This window comes from Muscardinus avellanarius (assembly GCF_963383645.1).
Source record: "Muscardinus avellanarius genome assembly, chromosome: 4".
Classification (NCBI taxonomy): domain Eukaryota; kingdom Metazoa; phylum Chordata; class Mammalia; order Rodentia; family Gliridae; genus Muscardinus; species Muscardinus avellanarius.
In genome coordinates, this window is record NC_137789.1 from 86,185,203 (window position 1) to 86,211,083 (window position 25,881).

Below are 25,881 nucleotides of genomic sequence, written 5' to 3' on the forward strand. Positions count from 1 at the left end.
TTTATAGAATTCACTTGGGAAACCATCTGGTCCTAGGCTTTTCTTTGATGGTAAGCTCTTTATTGCTGTTTCAATCTCTTTGATTACTATTGGTTGGTTTAAATTTTCTATATCTTCTTGACTCCATTTAGGAAGGTTGTAAGTATCTAGAAAGTTGTCAATTTTTTCCAGATTTTTCATTTATTGAAGTATATTTTTTCAAAGTAATTTCTGATAATCCTCTAGATTTCTACACTATTGGTAGTAATGTCTCCTTTTCATCTCTTATCTTTGTAATTTAGATTGATTCTCTTTTTATCCTTAATTTGGCTAGTGATTTATCTATCTTGTTAATTATTTTTTCATGAAACCAGCTTTTGGTTTTGTTGATGTTTTGTATTTTTTTTATTCTCTACTTCCTTGATTTCTTCTCTGATTTTTAATAACTTCCTGTCTTCTGCTGGTTTTTGGGTTAGACTATTCCTGTTTTTCAAGGGCTTTGAGCTGTGTATTTTTGTCTTATTTAATGGCATAACTCTGGAAATTTATAGACACTTATACTCATTAATTTAGTATTGTGAGACATTAAATTTTAAGGCTGGAAATATTGAGCATACCTAGTACCTAGTAATCTTGAGCATACCTAGGCAAAATTATGATTCTGAGCTTAATTCAGGTATGTTAAAATAAAATACCTACTCAAGTCTTGAGTTCAGATTTTACATTTTATACTTAAACTTTTTATAGCTTCTAGTATTCATTATCATTTTTCTGGCAATAAAAACTATCCCCAAATGTTGCTGAATTTCAAAGTAGATGTATTTATTAAAATACAAATGTAGTATTCCTTGTATGAAAAATGCATTACTTTCAATAAGAGTTAGCAGCTTTCCATTAACATATGCATACACATGAATATGCATACGTTTCTAATGAATAAAGATAATAATTCATGTTTTGATTTATTTCTGATCTTACCCAACATGAGGACATATGTAAAAATATGCTTGGTTTGTAGGGGGCATAAAGAGAAGAAAGCAGAGAAGACTTTTTTTGCATGAGGAACAAGAATTGAAAACCCAAGTTTAGAGAGTTGTTCTATTACAGCCACATGTGACAATACTGGACATGACTGTGGACAATCCAGCTCAGAGAGAGGAGGGAGCGTAAGTCCTCAAAGAACATGGGACTTTGCACAGAGCCTACCAGGTTTAGTTTGGTGTGGTATGGTGGTCCTCGTTGACCAGTGAGGAAACTATTATTGTGTAAAATATGATATGATGTGGAACAGAATTAAGAATGTATAGCCAGGTGTGGTAGCACACACCTATAAACCCAACAGGAGGATCACAGGTTTGAGGCCAGCCTTAGCAACACAGCAAGACCGTTTCCAAAAATAAAAAGGAAAGCTGAGTAGTTTTGGGGTTGAATGCCCTTAAGTTCAATCCATAGTACTAGAAAAAAAAATTATTAGAGTAAAAATGAAATAAGTAGCTCAAGGTTTATTTTAAGACAGTAGAAATGATTTAATCAAAGATTTATTTGTTCTTTACTATAGATTGAACTCAGGGTATTGTACATCTGAGATACACCTTCAACTTTTTTTAATATTTTTTATTATTTATTTATTTTTATATTTATTTTTGTGGTACTTCGGATTAAACCCAGGAACATATTAATTCTAAAAGTGTTAAAGCCACCAGCACTTTTTATGTTTTATTTGGACACAAGACCATGCTATGTTGCGTAGAATCTCACCATCGCTGAGGCTTGTCTCCAACCTGTGACCCTCTTATTTCAGCCTCCCATGTACTGAAATTATATAATGATTTAATTGATCTTTTTATTTTTATTTATTTTTTGGTACTATAGATTGAACCCAATGGCATTCTACTTCTGAGATACACCCCAACCATTTTTAATATTTCTTAATATTTATTTAGTTTTGTATTTATTTTTTGTGGTAGTTACTATTAAACCCAAGAACATTTTAACTCTAAAAGTGCTAAACCTCCAGCACTTTTTATGTTTTATTTTGAAACAAGACCATGCTAGTTTGCTTAGAATCTCACCATTGCTGATGCTGGTCTCCAACCTGTTACCCTCTTGTTTCAGCCCCTCAAGTACTGGAATTATAGGCATGCATTAGTTTTATTTTTATTTTGAAACACAATCTCACTTAGTTGCTGAGACTGGCCTCAAACCTGTGATCCTCTTGTCTCAGCCTCACAGGTACTGGGATTGCAGGCATGAACCACCATATCAGTATCATTTCCTTTTTTTTTTTTTTTTTTTTGAGGGTCTGGGGATGGAACCCATGGGCATTTGACCGCCGAGCTACACCCCCTGTCCTAATTTTTTTTTCTTTATTTCAAAACCGGGTCTCACTGAGTTGCAGAGGGCCTCACTAAGTAGCTGAGGCTGTCTGCGAACTGCGATCCTCCAGTCTCAGCCTCCCAAATGCTGGGATTACAAGCGTGCACCACGACACCTGGCTTTCATTTCCCTTTTTAATGAATTATGAGCAGAATGAGCAGTGAACAGTATAGCTGAGGAAAGCATAAACTCTAGACAGATGATAATCATTTCAGGAAGAAACATCAGAGTCCTAAAAAACATGGCTGTTCAACATGCTTCAGTGCCTATACTGGCGACAACGCAGGCCTCACCAGCAAGAGTTTTGCAAATCAGGCTACATTTTTACCACACCCTGAAGGCCATGCAGGGTCAGTGGTATTGCTGAAACACTGGAATGAAAATATCGCGTTTGGTTAGAAAGAGCTCTGTATGGTGGTGAGGAAGATAGAAAAAGAGACCAAATGAAGGTGGAAAGAGGTGTCAGAGGGTATTAAAGCAATGTGCAGATCCACAATGATGATAACCTGTCTTAAGAGAGTGGCTTTGGGCATGAAGGAGAGAACATTGACTGGATTATGCAAAAGAGGTACATTGCACTTGATCTGACAATTTATCAAAATAACATTGAAGAAAGAATACTCAAATCAGTAGTTTGAAGCAGTTGTACTCAAATTCTCTCTGTGCTTGCTTTGCTTCACATGACACAGGCCCAATCTTCTTGCTTGGGAAGGCCACATTAGTTTACATTTGTTCTAATTTCAGATTCAAATATAATGCTGCTTAGTGAAATCCATAAGGATTCTTTCCAAACTATCCTACATACTTCCCAAACTTTAACTCTACCAATCCCTTTCATGATTTAAAGCAGATAAATTATTATTCCCTGAAGATCTCTGCATGCTTACACACCTGGGCCATTCCTGCAGGGATCAATCGGAAGTGCCTCTGTCCAACCCCATTCACTATCTATGAGATTGCTGAAGTAAATTCATGTTGTGACATTCTCAGTTTTATCTGCAAATCAAAGAAGGCAGCACGTGTCCTACTTACCTCTTCACTTTGAATGTTATGGACTACACTTCTGAAAAACCAGCAATATGTTAAAAATATGAGTTGTGATATATTAAACACATCAGCTGAGTGTGGTGGTGCATTCTTTTATTCTCAGTACTTTGGGGGCTAAGACAGAAGGAGCATAGGCTAGCTTCAGCAACTTTAGAGAGACCCTTTTTCAAAGTAAAAATTTAAAAAAATAAAATAAAAAGGCTCAGATGTAGAATGCCTCCTGGTTCAAACCCTAATAAAAATATAATTATAATTATATAATAATATTATAAAAGAATATAATAATTCTTTTTCACTAGGCTTAAAGGAGAACCATCTGTCATTAAGTCCTACCACATACAGTGCCAGTCAAGTGATCAGTCTTCAATTTGCCATTGCTAACATCTCTGCCATGCTTTAGCAATGCCCTTCAGCTGAGCTGAGGTCTGCAGACACTTAGGACAGCTCCATTGTCGGACTTGTGTTCTCACACTCTGGCATTGACCTCTCACCACTTTGCAACTGACCTATTATTTCTCATTTTAATTATCCCTTCCAATGTTTCAGAGCATAAATGTATTCAAGATACATCTACATTCCCCTAGACTGAGCTTCCTGTTCATCCTTATAAATTTTGTGGATTTTTTTTCAGTACTCAGGATTGAATCCAGGGGCATTCTACCCCCAAGCATCCCAGCCCTAATATTTATTCTTTATTTTGAAACAGGGTCTCACTAAGTTGCAAAGGGCTTCACTAAGTAGCTGAGGCTGCCCATGAAACTGAAATCCTCTTGTCTCAGCCTCCCAAGTAATGAGATTACAAGCATGTGCCACCACTTCCAGTAATTTTGAGGTTTTTTTTTTAACCACTCTAATATTTTCTGTCATTTTCACCTCACGTGTTTCCTATCTATTTTTCAGCTCTAAAAATTTCAGTGTAATTAAGTGCATATCTTCTTCTCAATGTGCCAGTATGCCTTGGAAAAATAACAAATTGTGCAAAAATTCTTGGTTGTTATCTTCTTATCTTTCTATGTTTGAGAAAGTACACATTACACATGGACATTTATGTGTTTACCTAGAAGTTATCTCATTCAGCTCTTGCTGGAAACTCTGCTCCCAAGTAAGAGCTCCTCCATGGTATCTATCCTTCAGTCCACCAATCTAACTCCTATGGATCAAATAGCCTTGCGTTTCAAATTCATAACGTCTGGTATCTGGCCAGTGGAAGCACCATATTCTCTATCTTTATCCAGTTTTTGTTATAATATGTGGGCTTTAGGAATATGCTCCTTCAACAGGGCTTTCTTAACTCTTTTTTAATATTTTATCAAACATAATCAAGTTCCTTGAGACACTAGACTTTCTGGCTGTGAAAAATATTAAAATGCAATTGATAGTACTTGGGAGGTTGAGGCAGGAGGGTCACAGTATTAAGGCCTGCCTGGGCAACAGAGAGAGACCCTATCTAAAAATAAAAAGCAAGAAGCCAGGGACAAAACTTTCACACAGCAAAGCATGCTTTGCTCTTTGTTCTCTCCTTAGGAAGCCCTTCACCAGCTTTTTGGCTTGGCCAACTTTGCCCACTCTTCTGAAATCATTTAAATTGTTCCAGGGTCTTCCCTAACCTCATTTAGGTTTTTTCCCTTCTCCATGTTTCCATATCACCCAGTAAGTATTTCTTACACACAATAAGAAAAAATAACCCAGGGACTTTATACATTATACCTCCCAGCTACACCCCCAAGCCTTTTTGTATTTTGTTTAGAAACAGGGTCTTGCTAACTTGCTGAGGCTGGTTTTGAACCTGTGATCCTCCTATCTCCACTCCCCAGGTACTGGGATTACAAATTTCATCACCATAATTGGCTACTTACTTGAATATATCTTGAAAGCCATTGATTAATACTTTTTTATAAAGAGTGCTTGTGGGTCTCCTGGCTGATCTTAGAAAATGGAGCCCAGTCCCTCTGGATTCACTTGCTGAGGACCATGGTGGCACTGGGGAAGGGGGGAAGGGAAGGGCAGTCCTGACGAGGAACTGGGCACTGTCTCACATCAGCATTGCTCTGTGCAGGGTCTCAGTTAGTGTCATGACTGTAACATCTGTCTTCCTTCACCCTATTTCCCTTGCTTACCATACCCTTCTCATGACAAACTATTTTTAGTCCAATTTGCTCCTGCAATTATTTTTCCATTATTACATAAAAATAAGCAGTCCATTCAAAGTTTCTTTTAGAAAGAGAGTTGGGGGGATGTATACTTTAGGGGCTGTGTGTATAATGCAGGACCAGTAAACATATAAAAAAGAAAATGGGCTTTCTCAATTTTATCAGTATTTTATAGTTGATATAATCAACCACTTTCTTTTACTTAAAGCTCTGTTTTATATAGTTTCTGTGATATTACAATACCGTAGTTAATTCTTTTTCTGACTTGTTATATATTTTCTTCTTTATATGTTTACTTGTCCTGCATTGTACACACAGCCCCTAATGTATACATCCCCCCAAATCTCTTTCTAAAAGAAACTTTGAATGGACTGCTTATTATAAACCAACCTCCTCTCTTGACTCTATCAGAGACTCACTAAAGTCCTGAGACAGGAAAAGCCCTGCAGTCTGGTGCCTCCTGTGCAGATACTGAACTGAAGCCCTCTGTGCCCAATGCGGCACTCCCTAAGACACCCTATTTTCAGGGGGCATTTGTGGAAAAACTAATTTTTTACTTTTTTGTCATTTGGAATTTTCTAAAGAGATAGAATACAAAGCTGTAAAATTTATTTCAACATAGATATTTTTATAGTGTTTAAGAACCATGCAACAGGTGATGTTGCTGAATAATAAACTAAAAATGAAATTCTTATTTTCTAAAGCTCATCTAATAAATATTTAGTGAGTCACTTAGAGCCAAAAGTATGCTACATTCTCAGAAAGATAAATATTATGTTTCTAAAAGTCAAATATGCATGCATGTACATACACCAACCCATATATGCATACTCATGCGCTCATTTTGCACATAAGCAAAATAAACCTTAATGAGAATTAAAACCACTCAGTGTTCCCAATCATCTCTACCCTATGTTTTAATACCCTTAACAATGCAATATTATGATATGTTTTAGCATTTAAAGCAGCTATATATTTCTAAATTAGGGCCATTGCCATGTTATAAAAATAAACTTTCTCATTACTACATTGCAATGTGTGAATTCTTCCTTCTACAATAGCACATGGCAGGAAGTGTACTGAGTGGAGGGGCATCAACCATCACATCTAAAATCATGAGCATTGGCAAATGCCAATGAGGGAGGTTTTGATCAAAGGTAAATGATTGTATTTGTTGTCCCAGGCAAGTTATTTATCTTTTTCCCTCGCTGAGTTCACTGCCATTAGTCTGTGGGTTTCTCCAGGGAGAGGACAAACATAATACTCCCAACTTGCAAACACCAATTCACTTTACTGACTGAATACGTGAAAGATACACAGCTCTGGATTTTCTGTGAAGTTCACTCTGAACCCTGCTGTATTTATAACTGCATACAATTAGAATATTTATTGAGTCTAATTAATTTGGTTGCTAAAAGTTGTTGTGTGGTTGGGCTATAAAAATGTAAAAGTATCATCTGGACTCATCTAAATGATTTATTTTATAATAGAAATTAATATAGATAAATGCCTTAATGTAATGTAACTATTTTGAGTATTGGGTTTTTTAAAAGTAAAAAAAAATTCAAATATTCTAAACAAAAGTGTCAGTGGAAATACCAAGATAATTCTTAAAACAGAAAATAATCAGAACCAGTGTGAAGAAGTGAAGAGAGAATGACAAATTGAGCGTATATTTTAATAACTAGGTGCACAAAATAAATGATACATCCTAAGCTAGCTAAAGCCTGCATATCAATAAAAGTGTATTGAAAGTATCCCAAAGGCAGGAAGGGTCAAAAGAGTCAAAGTGCTCTAAATTTCTAGCATTTCCTGAGAAAAATAAAAGTTAACAAGTTATATCAAACAAATAAATCATCTATGATGTAATGCTTAGGCAAAATTGAGACAACAATAAAAGGATGTATACTAAAATGCATAATTATCACTAATAGGAAATAAAGAAAACATAAAGACTCATGTGTTGAGATTAAAATGTTGTGTTCTTGACTATATACAGACTGTCACACAGACAAAAGACAAGCTTATCAGATACAAGTTCAGAAAAACACATTAGCACCATTTCAGCAAAAGGGGACATGTGTACACCAAAGGATGTTCTACATTATCAGGATGAGAACGCCAGGGTCGTCGTGACTTTCACTGCACCTGTTAGAATGATGGAATTAGCACAGTGACACAATCCATGGCATGGGTATGGAGAAGCAGGGCTACCCATGTGCTGTGGAACACAGAGTTATTAAGTTACTCTAGGAAGCAATTTGTTTCTTCAGACAAAGCATGTTCCTCTAATACAACCCAGTAATTGCACTTACCTAAAGAAAGAAAATGCCTGCCATAAATATATCCACCCATAAATTTCTACTTATTTATATTCATAGTATCTTGATTGGGAACGGCTTCAAATTTGATATATTTCAAATGGTCTTTCTTTAAACTATGATGATTGTAGGAATAATATTATAAAAATGACACAATTCAAATATATATAGCTATGGAGGAATTTTCAGAAGAATAAGTTGAAAGAGGAGATAAAAATTTTAAGTAATTCATACAAATCTATTTAGTTTTTATTCTAATACAGATAAAAATATTCTTCAAGACAAAAACACATTTCCAGAGGATGTTTTATAAGGATGTATCAAAAAGGTTAAAAATTCTAAAACTTTTTGAATCTATTAGCAAAAATTTAAATATATACAATAAGCACTGACACTAGAAAGAATAAGTACACAAATCTGTCATCCAAATGAAAGAATTTATCAGACTCCTCTCAGTACCTAATACGTAACAGTCAAAAATATTGTTGATGATACTGAAGCTGAGGGTGGAGTCCAATTAACATGGATGACCTTGAGGGCATGTGTTTGTAACATTGCACTGAGATAGGTGATAACACTCATCTTTTGTATATGTGGATGGAACATTTCTCCTAACTCATCCATATACTGAGTAAAATAAAGCTTTAGCAAATATCAAAGAAATGACATCATCCAGCATGAAGTTATACTAGGAAGCAATAACAAGTGATAATTAGAAAACCCTTAAATCATTAAAAATCTTGCAATATACTTCTAAATAGCACATGGTTCCAGAGAGGCAACAAATATTAGAAAATGTCATTAAATAAAGAAAAATAAAAGATATAAATATAAATACTAGTGGATTTACATACTGGTCAAGAAAGAATGACCTCATTCTTCCATCGTAATTCCTAACTCAACTAAAGGAACTCGAAGAAACTGAGCATGGTGGCACATGTTTGTAATCCCAATACTCAGAAGGCTAAGAAAGGAGGATCTCAGGTTTGAAGCCAGCCTCAGTATCTTAGCAAGGCCCTCAGCAACAGAGTGAGTCCTTGTCTCAAAATATAAACTAAAATAAGATTGGAGATATAAATCAAAGGTAGAATGCCCCTGGGTTCAGTCCTAAGTAACACACACACACACACACACACACACACACACACACACACACAGAGGAATTCAGCAGAGTCCCAATATAGGAAGATTGCAGAAGTTAGGCTGGTTACCTAGCAACCTTAAACTTAAGGAATGACTAGAACCCTTTATCTCATGTATTCTAGATAAGACTCTAGACACATGTTAAAAATAGGAATGCTAAGGCACATTGTGTTAACAGTTTGAATGCAGGTCTCTTTTGAAACCACAAGCAGGAACTCACCTACTCAAGTCTGTGCCAGGCAGGTACTGGGAAAAGCGGGAGTGAAGAAGAGGCATCAGTCTGAGGTCACACCATCGCTTCTCCCACCGCAGGCCTGGGGATGTTGGCCACGAGGAGCATGACAGTGTGTCCTGGGAAGAAAACCCACACTCAGAAGTTTGTTTCTTCTCTGCTTCGCATTTCTGCACCACACACTCTTCTTTTGGGAGACCTGTTTGCCCTGAAATGTTTGAAATAGTTTTATAAACTTCTAAAGGCTTTGATCTCTTTGTGAGAAAAAATCCTTACTCATTGACACTAAAAATTTATTTGTGGGTTTCATCATTAATGTAATTCTAAGGAGAGGTTGGGAGGGGTCATTCAGATGAAAAATGCTGCTGAAATTACATGGAGACGAAACGGGATGAAGAGAAGGGGGAAAGCAGCAAGAGCCGCAGGAACAAGGGCCTTCAACAAAGGGCAGGACTGGCCAAGGCCGCCACAGTGAGGGCCAACAAATGCTGAAAAGAAAAGTCAGCAGTCACACACAATTTCCCAGCACCTGCCAAATGGGAAGCACTTGTCAGTGCTTATTAAATACCAGTTATTAGCAGGGTGTGGTGGCACACTCTTGTAATCCCAGCATTTGGGAGGCTGAGACAGGAGGATCGTGGTTCACAGACAGCCTCAGCTGCTTAGTGAGGCCCTTTGCAACTCAGTGAGACCCTGTTTCAAAATAAAGAATAAAGAATAAAAATTTAGGCAAACTGGGCAGGGGGTGTAGCCCGGAGGTCGAATGTCCCTGGGTTCCTTCCCCAGACCCACAAAAAAAAAAAAAAAAAAATATATATATATATATATATATATATATCAGTTACTTAAAATATTTTTGAATAGATATTCATTCCTATAAAACAACTTTCAGAACACTGCTCAAGGAAGTGTTTGCTCATTGTGTTAACTTTGTGTTTATGGGCAGTTCTTACCCACTTATGCTGCTCTAATATCCTATAAACAACTACTGTGGGCAGCTTAAAATGATGTGCATTTTTTTGGTCAGGAGTCTTTTCCCTCCTATGTCAAGGTGTCATATCTCTGCAGGGGAAAAAAATTTGAGCTTTTGAACTTGATGCTTTATTCTAGTTTTACCACAGAAATTTTCCTGTGACACGAGAAAAAGTCTATTGACAGCCAGTATGAGACAGCTCATTTCTCCAGGGAACTATTGGGTGGTTTCCTCTCTATTCACTGATTATTAAGCTATGGTTTTAGAAGGTTTTATTTTAGTGTAGCTTTGGAACAAATACACCAGGTGATACGTGCATGTATGAATAAGTCAGTTTGAATCTATGATGTATAACTGCAATGCACCATAAAAGTATAAAATATTAATAAGTATTACATCTATTATTCTTTTTAAATGGAGTAAGAAAACAACATGTTTAGAATGTACTCAGTCCATTGGGCAATTCAAAATGTCAGGAAGGTTGGACTGGCTAAATTCACAGGGAGGGTGACACTGAGCAATACAGCCTCAAAGACAGTCTCCTGACAAGAGAGTACTGCATGGCTTTCAGTGCTTATTTGACGAATGCAAGGACACAAGCCACAGGTTTGTACCCATCTTTCCAGTGGTTTCATGTTTTGGGTCATGAGTGGCAGACTCTTCATGTAAGATACTACAAATGATCTAATGCCTTGGAGTCATTTGGTGGCAATACAACAACACAGAGAAGCCTCCGGTTCCTAATCAGAGCTAGACCATGCAGGTTTGAATTCTAAATGTTGAAAATGTCTAGTCCGTTAACCCAGGGTCAAGCTATGTAAATTGCTGTGTCCCACTGTGCCTATTTTCACAGTGGTGATAATAATAGTTTCAACTGGCAGTGCCTAAGATGAAGCCTGGCAGTGAGCTTCATGCTATTTTCAATATCTCCAAAGAGCTAATGGAATTTTTATTTACTGATAACAGCAGACTAATTAGAGATATCACTTTATCACAGCAGTAAACACTGGCAAATGATGTATTTTTAGAAAAAAAATAAGCTCAAATTATAAACAGACCTATTTCTAAACACAAGTCTTCCAGGAAAGACACCCTTACTAAGTTTTAGGAATAATATTACTAATACCGTGTATAGTCTTTTCTAAAGTAGAGAGTATTATGTGCAGTACTTAAATCCCATGCAATGTCTCTCTTTCTTATGCTTTTATTGGTGCATTATAATCTCACATCATAATGTAAATCATGTTGACAGTGACATACATGCACACAGTACTTAGTACAATGTTCATCTTAAAGAAGATTAACCAAAGGCTGTTTACTTCAGAAACAATGAGTTACTGCCTCACAGCTTTTCTGCCAGAGGGAAAACAATAATACTGTGCACAGACTTGGCATATAGACACATTTCTGTGACTATTCCACAGGTATTCCAAGTTTAATTCATAGCACCACAAAGAAAGAAAAGAAAAAAAGCAGACATAACAGAAAAGGAAGAGAAGAGAAAGAAGAGAAGGTGGGCATGGTGGTGCACACTTTTCATCCCAGCATTTGGGAGGCTGAGACAGGAGGATCATGGTTTGTGAACAGCCTCAGCTACTACTTAGTGAGGCCCTTTGTAATTCAGTGAGACCCTCTTTCAAAATAAAGAATAAAAAATAGGGCTGGGGGTGTAGCTCAAAGGTAGAATGTCCCTGGGTTCAATCCCCTGTACGGCAAAAGAGAGAGAAGGAAATAAAAAGGAAGAAAAAGAAAAAGAAAAGAACATTAATTGAAGAATATAAGGCCACAGAATTGAGGTGATGGCAACACAGCTCAAATATGTATGTTTATATACATATTCTTTTCTCAATAGGAAATCAGTGTTTTAAATCACTCAGCCCTTGATATCTTCAGAATATCACTTATAAACATTATATATTAGGAGACAATTATTTCTCTGAAAAAACAAAGATCAGATGCGCTTGATTCTTAAAAATACCCTTGAATTTACGGCAATAACCTTTGATTTGGCCACATCTTCCTCTCTCTGAAGGAAATAAATAGCAATGGCCATAGCACTGCAGTTTAGTTCTAACACTGCTGCAGCCAGGCACAAGGGAGGCCATTCTAGCTTGAAGATATCCCCAAGGAGCCCTCTGACAGATGAAAAATGCCACCTTTAGATAAGAATTTCAAATGGAAGGTGAACTTTTCCCATCAGAAGAAAATGTATGTTTTGCACATTTCAACACATGGAACAGAAAAATAGAATTCTACTTCAGGTCTGCTAGAATGTCTTCTTGTTTGTGTATAAAAGTCACAGTTATTTTATCTACGTATATCCAGAGAGAATGTGTCATGTTTATAATATGTGTTTTGAAGGCTGAAATACAAAAATTTCAAAATATTTATGAAAGAAAAAAGCCTATTCTTATCACTCTAATCCTCAGCACGATGTATAATTACAATGCACCAATAAAATGATACAAAAGAAAAAGGCCTATTTACTCCAAAATACATGTAGAAAGTAAAAATTAAAATTTAATTAAATGTCTATATTACAAACATATACAAGTTTGTATTTTATTAAATACATGTATAGATTAACATTCTATTTTAACTTAATTTGTAACTTGGACACTGATAATTTTCAACATTCCACTGATATGATTAAACATTACTATGAAACCATAAAGAATGATTAGCTACTTTCAGCAAAATAATTTCAAAAGAAGTATGAAAAAAATTATATAAGATAATATATAACATGAACGGCATATAATGTGCAATACTCTAAAATAATTGTCTTCTCTTATTTGTGATTGCCCCAAATTAAAAGTTTTTATAGTTTATACATTCTTTAATTCATAAAGACCTGAGAGGAGAAAATGGTAGAAAAATAACTGGTCGACTTATTTTTTCTTCCTTAGCATATTACTCAAATAATGAACAAATTAAAAATTTCATATCTATGAGAAAAATCATATTCAACAGCAACTTTTGCAAATTAAAAATATATATATATATATATATATATATATATATATATATATATATATATATATATGTGTTCCCCTCGGGTTTTCTTTATGTGATCTCCTTATTAATCTGAACTCTGTTGGGCATCTTACTGTATTGTTGGGGTGATAGTTGAGATGCAAGCCACTGTCACACAGAGGAGACGAGGTGCCGCTGCTTTGGTCACTGGGAGCACCTGCAAGAGATAAAACCATGGCATTCCTCCAGTTAGAGTTCTAGACAAAATTATGTTGACACAGTCGGCATCAGATCTTGGGTGTAAATAGTAACAAGTAAATTGGCCTAAGTCAGAGTGAGCCAAGTGGCTGTCGGTTTGGGGGCACTAAAAAAATTCACAAGTACTTATCCTTGATTTCAGACTCATTTATACTTGGTTAAGGGAAATACACAACCTTTAAGAAATATTGTCAGCTAGGTGGGTGGCGCACTCTTGTAATCCCAGCATTCAAGAGGCTGAGACTGGAGAACTGCGGTTCGAGGACAGCCTCAGCTACTTAGTGAGGCCGTCCACAACTTAGTGAGACCCTGTTTCAAAATAAAAAATAAAAAACAGAGCAGGGGGTGTAACTTGGAGGTCGAATGCCCCTGGCTTCTATCCAAAAGAAATATTGTCTTGTTTCATTACCTTAAGTGGTCTACATTTTTGACCATAGTTAATTTTTTGTTTATAATGTTCCATTTTGTCATGTTTAACCTATTGGTAGGTTCTGTCTTCAGAACTTCCCATGAGGTAAAAAGTGATCATGTGCTCTGTCTACACATATACTCTGATGTACTCAGATACTTTTGTTGAAGCTCCAAATTCTCTGAAATTTCAATGACATAACTTTTTACTAGATCCTCATGAGAAACCTAGTATGAATAAAAAATAGTGATTTTTTTATAGATGTTACGATTTAGTAATTATTAGAATCAGGATACTTTCTCTAAAGACATTATTATTTTGAGATTGCTAATATTGAAAATATTACCTGTTATTGTGACTCCTAGTAATTATTTGAAATATCATACTTAAATCCAAATATATAACACAGGTAGTTATCATCTTTAACAAAATTCATGTGTTCAAAATTAAGAGATTTTTGTGTCTCTTTTATTACTATAAAATTCTAAAATATTTTTGCTGCTAAAATGTAAAAATTTTTGGTAAGCAGCCTTACCAGTTTTTTTCTTAATTCTTTAAACACTCAAAATAGCTAGAAGTGGTGATGCATACCTATAATCCCAGTACTATGGAGGCTATGAAAGGAGGATTGCAGGTTCAAGGCCAGCCTCAGTAACTTAGTGAGACCTTGTTTTAGCGATAAGAAAAATGACTGGGGTGGAGCTGATAGATAGAATGCCCTTGGGTTCAATACCCAGTATAAAAAATACTCTTTATTTTAGCTGTTTTAGCTTGTGATAAGGGTTATCTGCATTTCTTTTTTAAAACAATATTTCAATGCATGTACATATTATTTAAAGCATACCCATTTCAAATCAAATTAAATAGAAACATGAGATATCAAATTCTGTTTATGCAAATAATTCATCATTTAATAAACATTATAAATATAAATATAGACATAAGAAGAAGGTATCTATAAAATTTATGATCTATGCTGACATCTGAAAAAAGTTAGCAATAAAATTTAAAAATAATTAGAAAACACAAATCACTAAAAATAAAGTAGAAACACTTGAAATAAAAAAATAGAAAATACCAGACAAATTAATTAATGGGTCGTTGGAAAGATTAATAAAATAGATGAAACCTAAACAAGAATGATATAGAACAAAAGAAAATATGTTACTGTCAGGAACAAAGGTGGAATCACTACTGAAATGTAACAGAACTTCAAAGAAATAATGAAAGAAATGGTGCAAATAAATTGACCACTTGGTTGAAATAGACAAAGATTGAAAAAAGAATCAATATTTATAAAGAAGAAAGATAATAAAAATAATTTGTATATTCATTGAGGAGATTAAATCATACAAAATATACACTATAATGGTAGACTCAGAGTGCTTCTATGCTAAATTTAACTACTTAAGAAAGAGACATTTTCACTGTTAGTTTGTTTCAGTAAATAAATGAGTTACCACTCCACAAATACTATGAACGTATACCTGATTCCCAATGAACCTTCTGAGAAAAGTACAAGTAGTTGCCCCTCATGAAACAGATGAAAATAGGTGTGAAAATCTATTAGCAAACTAAATCTAGTTATGTTTGTAAAATTCACTTATCTTAGGAATGCGAGCTTGGTTTGACATTCAAAATTATGAATAAAGACAAGATAGGACTAAAATACAAATGAGAAATCAAAGAGAAGACATTACAACACATGCCACATCAATAAAAAGAAAATTTTTATAATAATGCCATCTACTCATACAAAGTAATAAAGAAATAAAAAATCCAAATAGACATTAAATATCATTAATAATTAATCACTCACATTAAACCTTTTTTTAAAAAAAGCTCAACACCAACAAAACTTCTAAACAATTAATACCAATTCTTCTTAAACTTTTTAGAGATGTGAAGAGAAAATGCTTCCAAATTAAAGGCAAGCATTTTCCTGACACTATAATCAAAGAATGAAAACTAAAGACCAACATCCTTTATAATATTATGCAAAAATCTTCCACAAAATACTGGCAAATTGAATCCACTAACAAAAGGATTATACACCATAACCAAATGTTATTTATAGTTGAAAGATAAAATTAGTGCAAGATAGATTAAAAACAATCTGTGTAATATATCACACTGCCAGAATAATTAAAAAGACCACATACCCCTCTCAATTGATTCAGAAAAAGCACAGAAGAAAATTTAACATGTCTTCTTTTTTTTGGTGGTACTGAGGGTGGAACCCAGAGCCTTTCTACCTCAGGGCTATACTCCCAGGCCTATTTTTTATATTTTATTTGGAAACAGGGTCTCGCTGAGTTGCTGAAAGCCTCACTAAGTAGCTGAGGCTGGCTTCGAACCTGCACCATCCTCCTGTCTCAGCCTCCCAAGCGTGGGGATTACAAGTGTGCGCCACCACGCCCAGCAACATGTCTTCTTAATAAAAAAAATAATAAACTCCACTAGAAATAGAATAAAATTACCCCAATATTATAAAGGTAATAAATAAAATATGATAGCATTTTACTAACTTATGAAAATCTGAAATGTCTCCCTCTATGATTAGGAATGAGTTAATGATGTGCACATGATCACATGATTCATTCTTCAGTATAGCACTCAAAGTCTTTATTAGAGCAACTATGTGAGAAAAATCAGTAGGCATCCAAACAGAAGAACTAAAATCATTTTTGCAGATGACACACATATATTTAGAAAGTACTAAAGTTTTTTATCCAAAAACGTTAGAACTAATGAACAAACTCAATAAAATTGCAAAATAGAAAGCCAGCATACAAAACCCAGCTGCACTTAGCAAAAAATAGCAATTAGCAACCAAAAGAATTGGGGAAAGGCTAAATGAGTGGTGTGTGTATGTAAGCCTCTACCATCTTGTACACCATTAAGATGTATTACTACAATGTATCAATTTTAAAATACCTTTAAAGAAATATCTAGAAAAAATAAAATAACTCCAAATATAATATCATCACTTAAGATATCACTGAGAAATTAAAGGTGACACAAACAAATGAAAAGACTTTCATGTTCATGAATTAAAAGAATTAATATTGCTGAAATGTTCACAAGTCAATGTAATCTACAGGCTCAATGTAATCTCTAACAAAATCCCCATGGTATTTTCTGCATAAATAAACAACAACAACAACATTTTTGAAGTTCATACAAAATCCTCAAAACACCCTACATAGTCAAAAACGTATTGAGAAAGAGAAACAAAATGATATACTTCACATGTTCTGAGCTCAAAATGTATTACAATACTACAGAAATAAAAAACGGTACTAACAAAAAGGCAGAAATATTGATCAATGGAAAAGAATGAGAGTGCAGAAATTAACTCTCAAAATATGATTTTGTGATCTCTAACAACGTATGTCTGCACCATATGGCAAGACAAAGGGTGAGGAAATGATTTCTACCCACAAGAAGGATTGTGTTGGACTCTTCCTTACCCTCACATACAAAGTAATAAAAAAAAATGAAAGAACTACACACCAGACTTGAAAATATATTTTTTCTAAAATAAAATTTGGGAAAAATTTGCATGACATTTTATTTGATAATTATTTTCTGAATGTGACACCAAAATCAAATTAGTAATAAAACCAATAACAGACAAAGGGCAGTGCAGAAGACTCTAAACTTCTGTGTAGAAGAGAAACTTATCAATAAAGTGAAAAGGGCACTTGTGAAATTGAAGAAAATATTTGCAAACCACATGTTTTCAAGAGAGAAAATAGGAAAGAAAATGGACTTCAAGAACATGAGGAGAGAGACTAAAGAATACTGGTCATCAGGGAGAGAGGAAGACAAGAGAAAATAAAAGGCTTGAGGAAGGAAACATTAAATGATGTTTCCTTAATATAAGAAGGCATTACTACCAATCTCTTCAGCAGGGGCAGAGTAAAAGGAAGGAGTAAGGCAGGATGCAGAGGGAAATGTGCAAAGAGATGTTGTGTGTATGTGTGGATATATCACTTTGAATCACATTACGAAGTTCAATTATGATATACCAAAGAAATTCTAAAATAACAACAGAATTTCTTAATATAAGCAACAAAAAACAAACTCCAAACTTGATTTTAAAACTGACACAGTATTAGCCGGGCGTGGTGGTGCATGCTTGTAATCCCTGCTCTTGGGAGGCAGAGATAGGAGGATTGTGCAGGTTCGAAGCCATCCACTGGCTTAAGAGACCCTGTTTCCAAATAAAAATATTAAAAAAACAGGTCTGGGAGTGTATCCCGGAGGTAGAAGGGTTTCCAGGAATGCCAGTACCACAATGAATAAATAAATAAATAAATACATAAATACATAAATACATAAAAGATAAGTCTGCCAGGCGTGGTGGTGCACACTTGTAATCCCCGCGATTGGGAGGCAGAAACAGGAGGATCACGAAGGTTTGAAGCCAGCCTCGCTGACTTAGGAGACCCTGTTTCCAAATAAAAATATAAAAAGTAAGTCTGGGAGAGTAGCCTGAGGTAGAAGGGCTTCCAGGAACCCGAGTACCACCAAAAAAATACCTGACACAGTAATTGAAAATACATTTCTCCAAAGAACACATACTGATGGCAAATGAGTATACTAAAAAATGTTCAACATCACTAGTAATTGAGGAAATCAAACAGAAACCACAATATGATAGTGCCTCAAAATGTTAGGATGGTCCTTATAAAAAATAAAATACAAAATCAAAAACAGAACAGAAAACATGAAATGCAGGTGAAGATACTGAAAAACTGAAACACTTTGCACTGTTGATGGAAATGTAAAATGGTACAGCCACTATGAAAAAGAGTATGATTTGTCTTTAACAAAATAAAAGAATTGTCATATGATCCAGGGGTCCCACTTTTGAGTGTCAACATAATTGAAAACAGAATTTCAAGGTGATATTTTTGTATTTGTGTTCATTTAGCATTATTGGTAATACCTGGTGAGAAACAAACCTAAATGTTCATTGAATAATTAATTTATAAAGAAAATGTGTTCTATAAATATGTTGTTGTTTTTATCTTAAAATTAATGAAATTTTCTCACAGAATATGGACTTAATATTCACAGTGTATAAGCAATAAAACAATAGCAAATACTATAATTAAATGCTAGTCTATTGACCTGAACAAATATTTATAAAAAAAGACAAATGACCAAGAAGTATATGAAAAAGTATTCAATATCACTGACTGATCATCATAAAAAAACACAAAATGGTATATCATGTACACCACTCACTATGAATTGTCACTGTTGGTGTGAAAATAATGAAAGCATAAAAAAAAACAACATAGTGAGGTAACATTCACTTCAGAATGGTCTTGTCAAAAAGGAGAAAAAATGCTGGTGAGAATGTAAATAAAATTTTATAATGTTGCATACTCATATTTGCATACTGTTAGGGATAATTCTAATTAGTACAGCCTTTATGGAGAAAAGTATAGAGTTTGTTCCAAAACTAAAAATATAACTATAATATGTAAAGCAACTTATTTTTTATAAATTATTACATTTCCACAAAGTAAAATGATTTCTTCAATCTCTCTAATCTTCTCAGGACAATTTATGTGAAAATTTCTTTTTAACATAGTGCATCATTTTCTAGCTAAAGAAAATATATTTACCAAGTATTAGTAATGAAATCTAACAGAGATATATACTGCAAACATGATGTTTATTATGATGCCTATTTTAAAAACAAGTTGTATTTCTCTAATTTCAGACTTGAAAATGTTATGGGATAAATACATTCTGAAACAAAACTAGCAACTTTTCCCTTTTGACAAGGGCCAGTGGATACCTTGTTATATAGAATGGTTTATGAGAAGGCAGGCATGGTAATGTTGAAAGAAATCAGTTACTGTTCAGCATTTTAGAAGGTGAATATAGTGAAATGAACATGCCATCCATTCTCAAGCTTACAGGCACAGTCTTCATTCAGTGGAAGCTTGAGGAAAGCAGGTGCTCTTTTTAAAAATGACACTGTCAGGGTCACTTCTTCTCCAGCATTTCGAAGAACTTGAACCTAAAAATAAAAAAAATAGAAACTAATTTAATTATCATTATAATTTTATATAAGTGCACAACCTTAAAGTTATTTACTAACTTCTCCACCTTCCATTTCTCTATAGTGGTCAGAAACATTTTTGAAGGATGAGGACAAACATTAGTTGACCCTGATCTGTGGTCTCCTGTTCATATATAATCTGCATCTTTCATTCACATTGATTGAGGTCTTCCTGAGATCATGGTCTACATTAGGCAATATTAGATACCTCAAAACTCAGATTCAAAAAGAAGAAATATTAGTGAGGCCCTCTGCAACTCAGTGAGACCTGGTTTCAATCTAAATAATAAAAAAATAGGGCAGGGGGTGTAGCTCGGAGGTCAAATGTGCCCCAGGGTTCTATCCCCAGACCCACAAAAAAAAAAAAAATAGAAGAAACAAAAAATCTTTGTCTGATGAAGGTATAATGATTATGTAGACAACTCAGTGAAATAGATGAGAATAGGGGAAAATCACTTATGAGCACTATAATTTATAAGTCATGATAATCATATGTAGCATGAACACAGGGTATGAGATAAATCTACAAATCACAATTATATTTTCATACACAGGCATCCAAAATTTCTCATTTTAAAAAAGCATCATTTAAAAAAGTATCAAAAAAGGACATTCAAAATGGCGGCTGTGGGACACAGCACATCTCAGTAGATGCAACAAATAAAGTTCAACAACTGAGAAGGCAGTGTCATGATAAACAAAATTATAGCTCATGACCCAAAACAGATCCAGTAATCATGGCAGAAGGAATCCAATAACTCTGAACTTCAAGATCCACTGCAAAAAATCCCAAGCATACGATGGACCTGCTGCCAATGCAGCTGGCCTCCTGCACCATCATGGGCTGTGAGCCCAAACCGTGAGTCCTAGTATAGCAGCCCAAAAATTTTCAGAAAAATATCCAAGAGTTTGAAAGTGGCCATAGAGCTCCAACATCTTCAGTGGTGAGCTGCACCTGAGCACCTGAGCAGCTGCATTTGCTCACCAGATGCAGAACCCACAGTGACACAGCAAGACCTCCAGTGACCTGAAAGGGGACCAGGTAACCATGTACACCCAGACAAGCCATGGGACCCAGTGGTGCAGTGAGCTCTTCAGAGCCCCAGACCAGGGAAGCCACGTAACAGTGTGCACCCAGATGAGCCAAGGGATCTAGCAGGCACCCAATGTGGGGCACGGGACATGGCAATAACTGTGTGTGCCCATTGTGCACCACAGGACCTGGTGGGCTAGTCCAGGTAGAACCTCCAAAGACACAAGAAAGGTGCTCAAGGTGCAATACCTGCATAGGGACACAGGGGGTTGCTCCAAGACTAAATTGAACACCCTCTGCTCCTGCAGGTAGGGAAGCACAGGTCTGAGCTTGAGGTGGAGATTGCAGAGGCACAGACTACAGGCTGAAAATACACAGAACGTGGGACTTGCAGAGAACTCATTAACAGTGACTCATGATGCCCTGACACCTAAATGCAAACTTGTCAGAAGTGAGAGAGGAGCCCAAACATTCAGAGAGTAGGTTTAGAAGCTGACAATAGGGTACAGAGCAAATAAGAGTCATTGAAAAATACTCCAGAAGCTACCACAGAGATCAGACATTCTGATATTTTCTGGGCCTGCCTCATATTTGTAAATTAGTAGTACTTTTTGTTGTTGATGTTTTTTTTTTTGTTTTTTTTTTTTATTTGGGTTTTTGTTCATTTGGTTGTTTGTTTTACTTTGTTGTCTCACATGTTCGCTAGTTCTTTTTATTTTATTTTTATCCTTTTTTCTCTTTCTTACTATTTTATCCCTCTTTTAGTTGTTTTTTTGTTTGTCTTTGATGTACAGCTAGCTTTTGTATCATGTTTTGTTACTTTATTCGTGTTTGTTTGCTCCTTCCCCCACATTCCTTTTACAAACTTCTTCACTCTAGCCTATCTACTGTCTTCTCTCAAAACATTTTTTTTCCTGTACTCTATCTCCTTGTTTAATACTCATGGTATTTCATATCTCCATACTTAAATATTCTACTAATGACAAGAGTCCTGCTATCTAACCTTCTCCTGTACTCAACCAGATAATACTTTATTATACTTAAATTATTCCTTTCTTGAATTTCTCTACCTCACCTGACTCCTGCACCCATCACCCCAGCTCCTCCACCATCATCAAGCTCTCACCATTGGAAAAAGTACTGCGTACCTGCTAACACTTCTAAATTCCTGCTACGAAGACTGGATTAGGTATAATACTAACCACAAAGGATGCCAAAATATCAGAAAAACAAGCATGAGAACCTTGAAAGTACAAGAATTAGTCACAGTGAATAAACAATGGAAATAATGAATACTCACCTACAAGAAATGCAAGAAAGAGAATTCCAAATCCTGATCTACAATATCATGAAAGGTCTCAAAGTGTGTATACATAAAATGAAAGAGGAAATGTAGACACTAAAAAGAATCAGAGAGAGGTCTGGACTGAAATAAAAGAGTCAATAAATGAAATGTAGGCAGAAATAGAAATAAATTCTGGAAGATTAGATGAAATGGAAAATAGAATATCATTGTTAGAAGAAAGCTCATTCAAAACTGAAAGCACAGTTGACAGTACACAGAAGTCATTACAGCAACAAAACCTAAACATCCAACAACTATGGAACAAAATGAAACAGCCTAACTTATAAATAAAAGACATTAAAGAAGGATAGAGGTACAAACAAAGGGCATTCATAATCTCTTCAGAGAAAAATTTCAGAGAATTTTCCAAACATGGAAAGATACTTGGACTTACACATTCAGAAAATATACAGAACACCATTAAGTCAAGATCAAAAAAGGACCACCCCATGCCATGTAATAATCAAAATGACCAGCATAGAGGCCAAGGAAAGAATTTTAAAAGCAGTGAGAACAAAAGAATTGGTGACATTTAGGTGCAAAACAATAAAAATTACCCCAGAATGTACAACCCAAGTCATAAATGCTAGAAGGGACTGGTGATGTAATCCAGACCTGGAAAAAAACACAACTTCCAACCAAAACTGCTATAATCAGCAAAGTTATTATTCAAAATTGATGGAGAAACAAAACTGTTTTAAGATAAGCAGAATCTCAAAAAAATCATGAATTCAAAGCCAACACTAGAGAAATTACTTAAAGAATAAACCATAAAGTATAAAAAAAAGAATCAAGTTAGAGAACCAGAGAAGAGATGAAGTTGATCATCAATGCATCTAGGTAAAGAAGAAATAATATTATATCCAACCGAATATAGAACACAAAATGACAGGAAACAAACACCATATTTCAATAATTACTGAATGTCAAAGGACTTAATTCACCAATCAAAAGATATAGACTGGCAATGTGGATTTTAAACCATATCCAAATATATGCTGCTTGTAAGAAACTCACCTTACAGCAAAAGACATTCACAAATTGAAAGTAAAAGGATATAGAAAGACATATCATGCCAATGGAGACCAAGAATGGGCAGGGATAGGAACACTAATATCCAACAAAACAGATGTTAAGCAAAAATACATAAGAAGAGACAAAGTAGGGCATTCCCTTTTATTCAAAGGAACAATTCACCAAGAAGATATAACGATAGTAAATGTATATGCTCCAAATGTGGATGGAGCCACATTTGTAAAACAAAACCTTCTGGACATCATATCTTAAATAAACCCAATTACAATATTGGGTTACTTCAACACACCTCTCTCACTACTGGATCTATCTGCAAGGCAAAAGATGAGTAAAGACTCTTGAAAACTAAAGAAAATTAAAAAATATAAACCAAATGGACTTAATAGATAAATACAGAGTATTGCAACCAGAAACAACAGAATACACATTCTTCTCATCAGTCCATGGAACCTTCTCAAAAGTGGATCCCATCCTGAGCCACAGAGAAATCACCAGCAAATTCAAAAGATGTAATATAATTCCATTGCATCTTTTTAGACCATAATGGAATGAAAGTAGAAATCAACAACAGGGAACTCTAAAGAAACAATTTAAATACATGGAAATTGAATGAAACACTATTAAATGACAAGTGGGTAAGATTGTAAATAAGGGGAGAAATAAATATCTAGAAATAAAGGAAAAAAGAAAAACAACTTACCAAAATCTATGGGACACTTTGAAGACAGTGTTAAGAGAAAAGTTTATAGCATTGAGTGCCCACATAAAAAGGACAGAGAGTTGCCAAGTAAACAAACTAATAATACAACTAAAAGACCTAGAAAGACTGCAACAGTCTAATCACAAAGCAAGCAGAAGGCAGGACATTATTAAAATCAGGGCAGAAATAAATGAAATAGAGAATAGAAAAATAACTCAAAGGCTCAACAAAACAAACAGCTGGTTCCTTGAAAAGATTAATAGGATTGATAACCCCCTGGCCAACATAACATAAAGAAAAAATGAACTTAAATTATTAAAATCAGAAATGAAAAGGGAGACATCACCACAGACACTGGGGACATTCTGAAGATTATTAGAAACTATTTTGAAAATTTATACTCCAATAGACTGGAAAATATGAAAGAAATCAATAGATTTCTAAGCACATATAACCTACTTAAACTGAACCAAGAGGACATAGCAAGCCTAAACCAATCAATATCAAGCAAATAAAGAAATAGAAATAAAAATCTGCCATCAAAGAAAAGCCCAGGCCCTGATGTGTTTTCAGCTGAATACTACAAAACCTTCAGTGAAGAAGTAATACCAATACATTACAACTTGTTCTGGGAAATTGAAAGAGATGGAATTCTCCAAAACTTCTTCTACAAGGCCAGTATCACATTAATCTCCAAACCAAATAAAGATACCTCAGGAAAGAAAAATTACAGACAGAACATTGATGCAAAAACTAAACAAAATACTAGCTATACACATTCAAAACCATATCAAGAGAATTGTACACCATGACAAACTTGGTTTCATCCTAGAAAAGCAAGGCAGGTTCAACATCCACAAATCAATACACATTATTCACCACATAAATAGACCTGAGAAGAAAAACGACATTATCACATCAATAGATGCTGAAAACGCATTTGACAAAAACCAACAAAATTTTTGTTAAAAAACATAGGAAACTTAGGAAACTGGATAGAAGGAATGTATTTCAACATCCTTAAGGCAATATACAATAAACCCAAAGCCAACATCATACTAAATGGGGAAAAACATGCAAGAATTCCCTCTAAAATCAGGAATAAGGCAAGGATGTTCACTATCTTCATTCCTTTTCAATATTATTCTTGAGACTCTTGTCATGGCAATAAAAGAGAAGAAAATCAAAGGAATTCAAATAAGAAGAGAGGAAATAAAACTATTCTTATTTACAGATGACATGATCCTTTACCTAGAAGATCTGAAGAACTCAACCAAAAGACTTCTGGAGCTGATTAACCAATTCAGCAAAGTTTTAGGATTCAAAATCAAGCTAAAGAAATCAGTTGCTTTTTTTTTTTTATGCCAACAATGATTTACAATGAAAGAAATAAAAATAAACAAATCCATTTACTATAACCTCAAAACCAATAAAATACCTAGGAATAAGCCTATCCTGAGACATAAAAGGTCTCTACAAATAAAACTATAAAACATTAATGAAAGAAATTGCAGAAGATCTTGGAAGATTGAAAGATCTCCTGTGCTCACGAATAGGCAGAATAAATATCATCAAAATGGCCATTCTGCCAAATGTGATCTATAGATTCAATGCAATTCCCATTAAAATACCAACAACATTCTTCATAGACATAGAAAAATCAGTCATAAATTTTATATGGAGAAAGAAAAGACGCAGAATAGCCAAAGCAATTCTCAGCAATAAAAAATCCGTGCAGGAGGTATCACAATCCTGAACTTCAAATTATACTATAGAGCAATAGTAGTAAAAACAGCATATTTGTACAACTAAAAGC

The 25,881-nt window shown here is 34.7% G+C and overlaps 1 protein-coding gene across 2 annotated transcripts in view; it reads right to left on the minus strand.

Annotated features, from left to right (window-relative positions):
- The window catches only part of SNTG1 (syntrophin gamma 1), a gene marked incomplete at both ends in the record, with an annotated part of 256,536 nt that overhangs the window by 155,746 nt on the left and 74,909 nt on the right, over positions 1-25,881 (minus strand). For both annotated transcript variants that reach the window (XM_080694666.1, XM_080694665.1), the window contains 3 exons: positions 9,237-9,367; positions 13,332-13,414; positions 19,808-19,910. In XM_080694666.1, the coding sequence (XP_080550792.1) occupies positions 9,237-9,367; positions 13,332-13,414; positions 19,808-19,910 (317 nt within the window). The remainder of the gene's footprint in view (positions 1-9,236; positions 9,368-13,331; positions 13,415-19,807; positions 19,911-25,881) is intronic.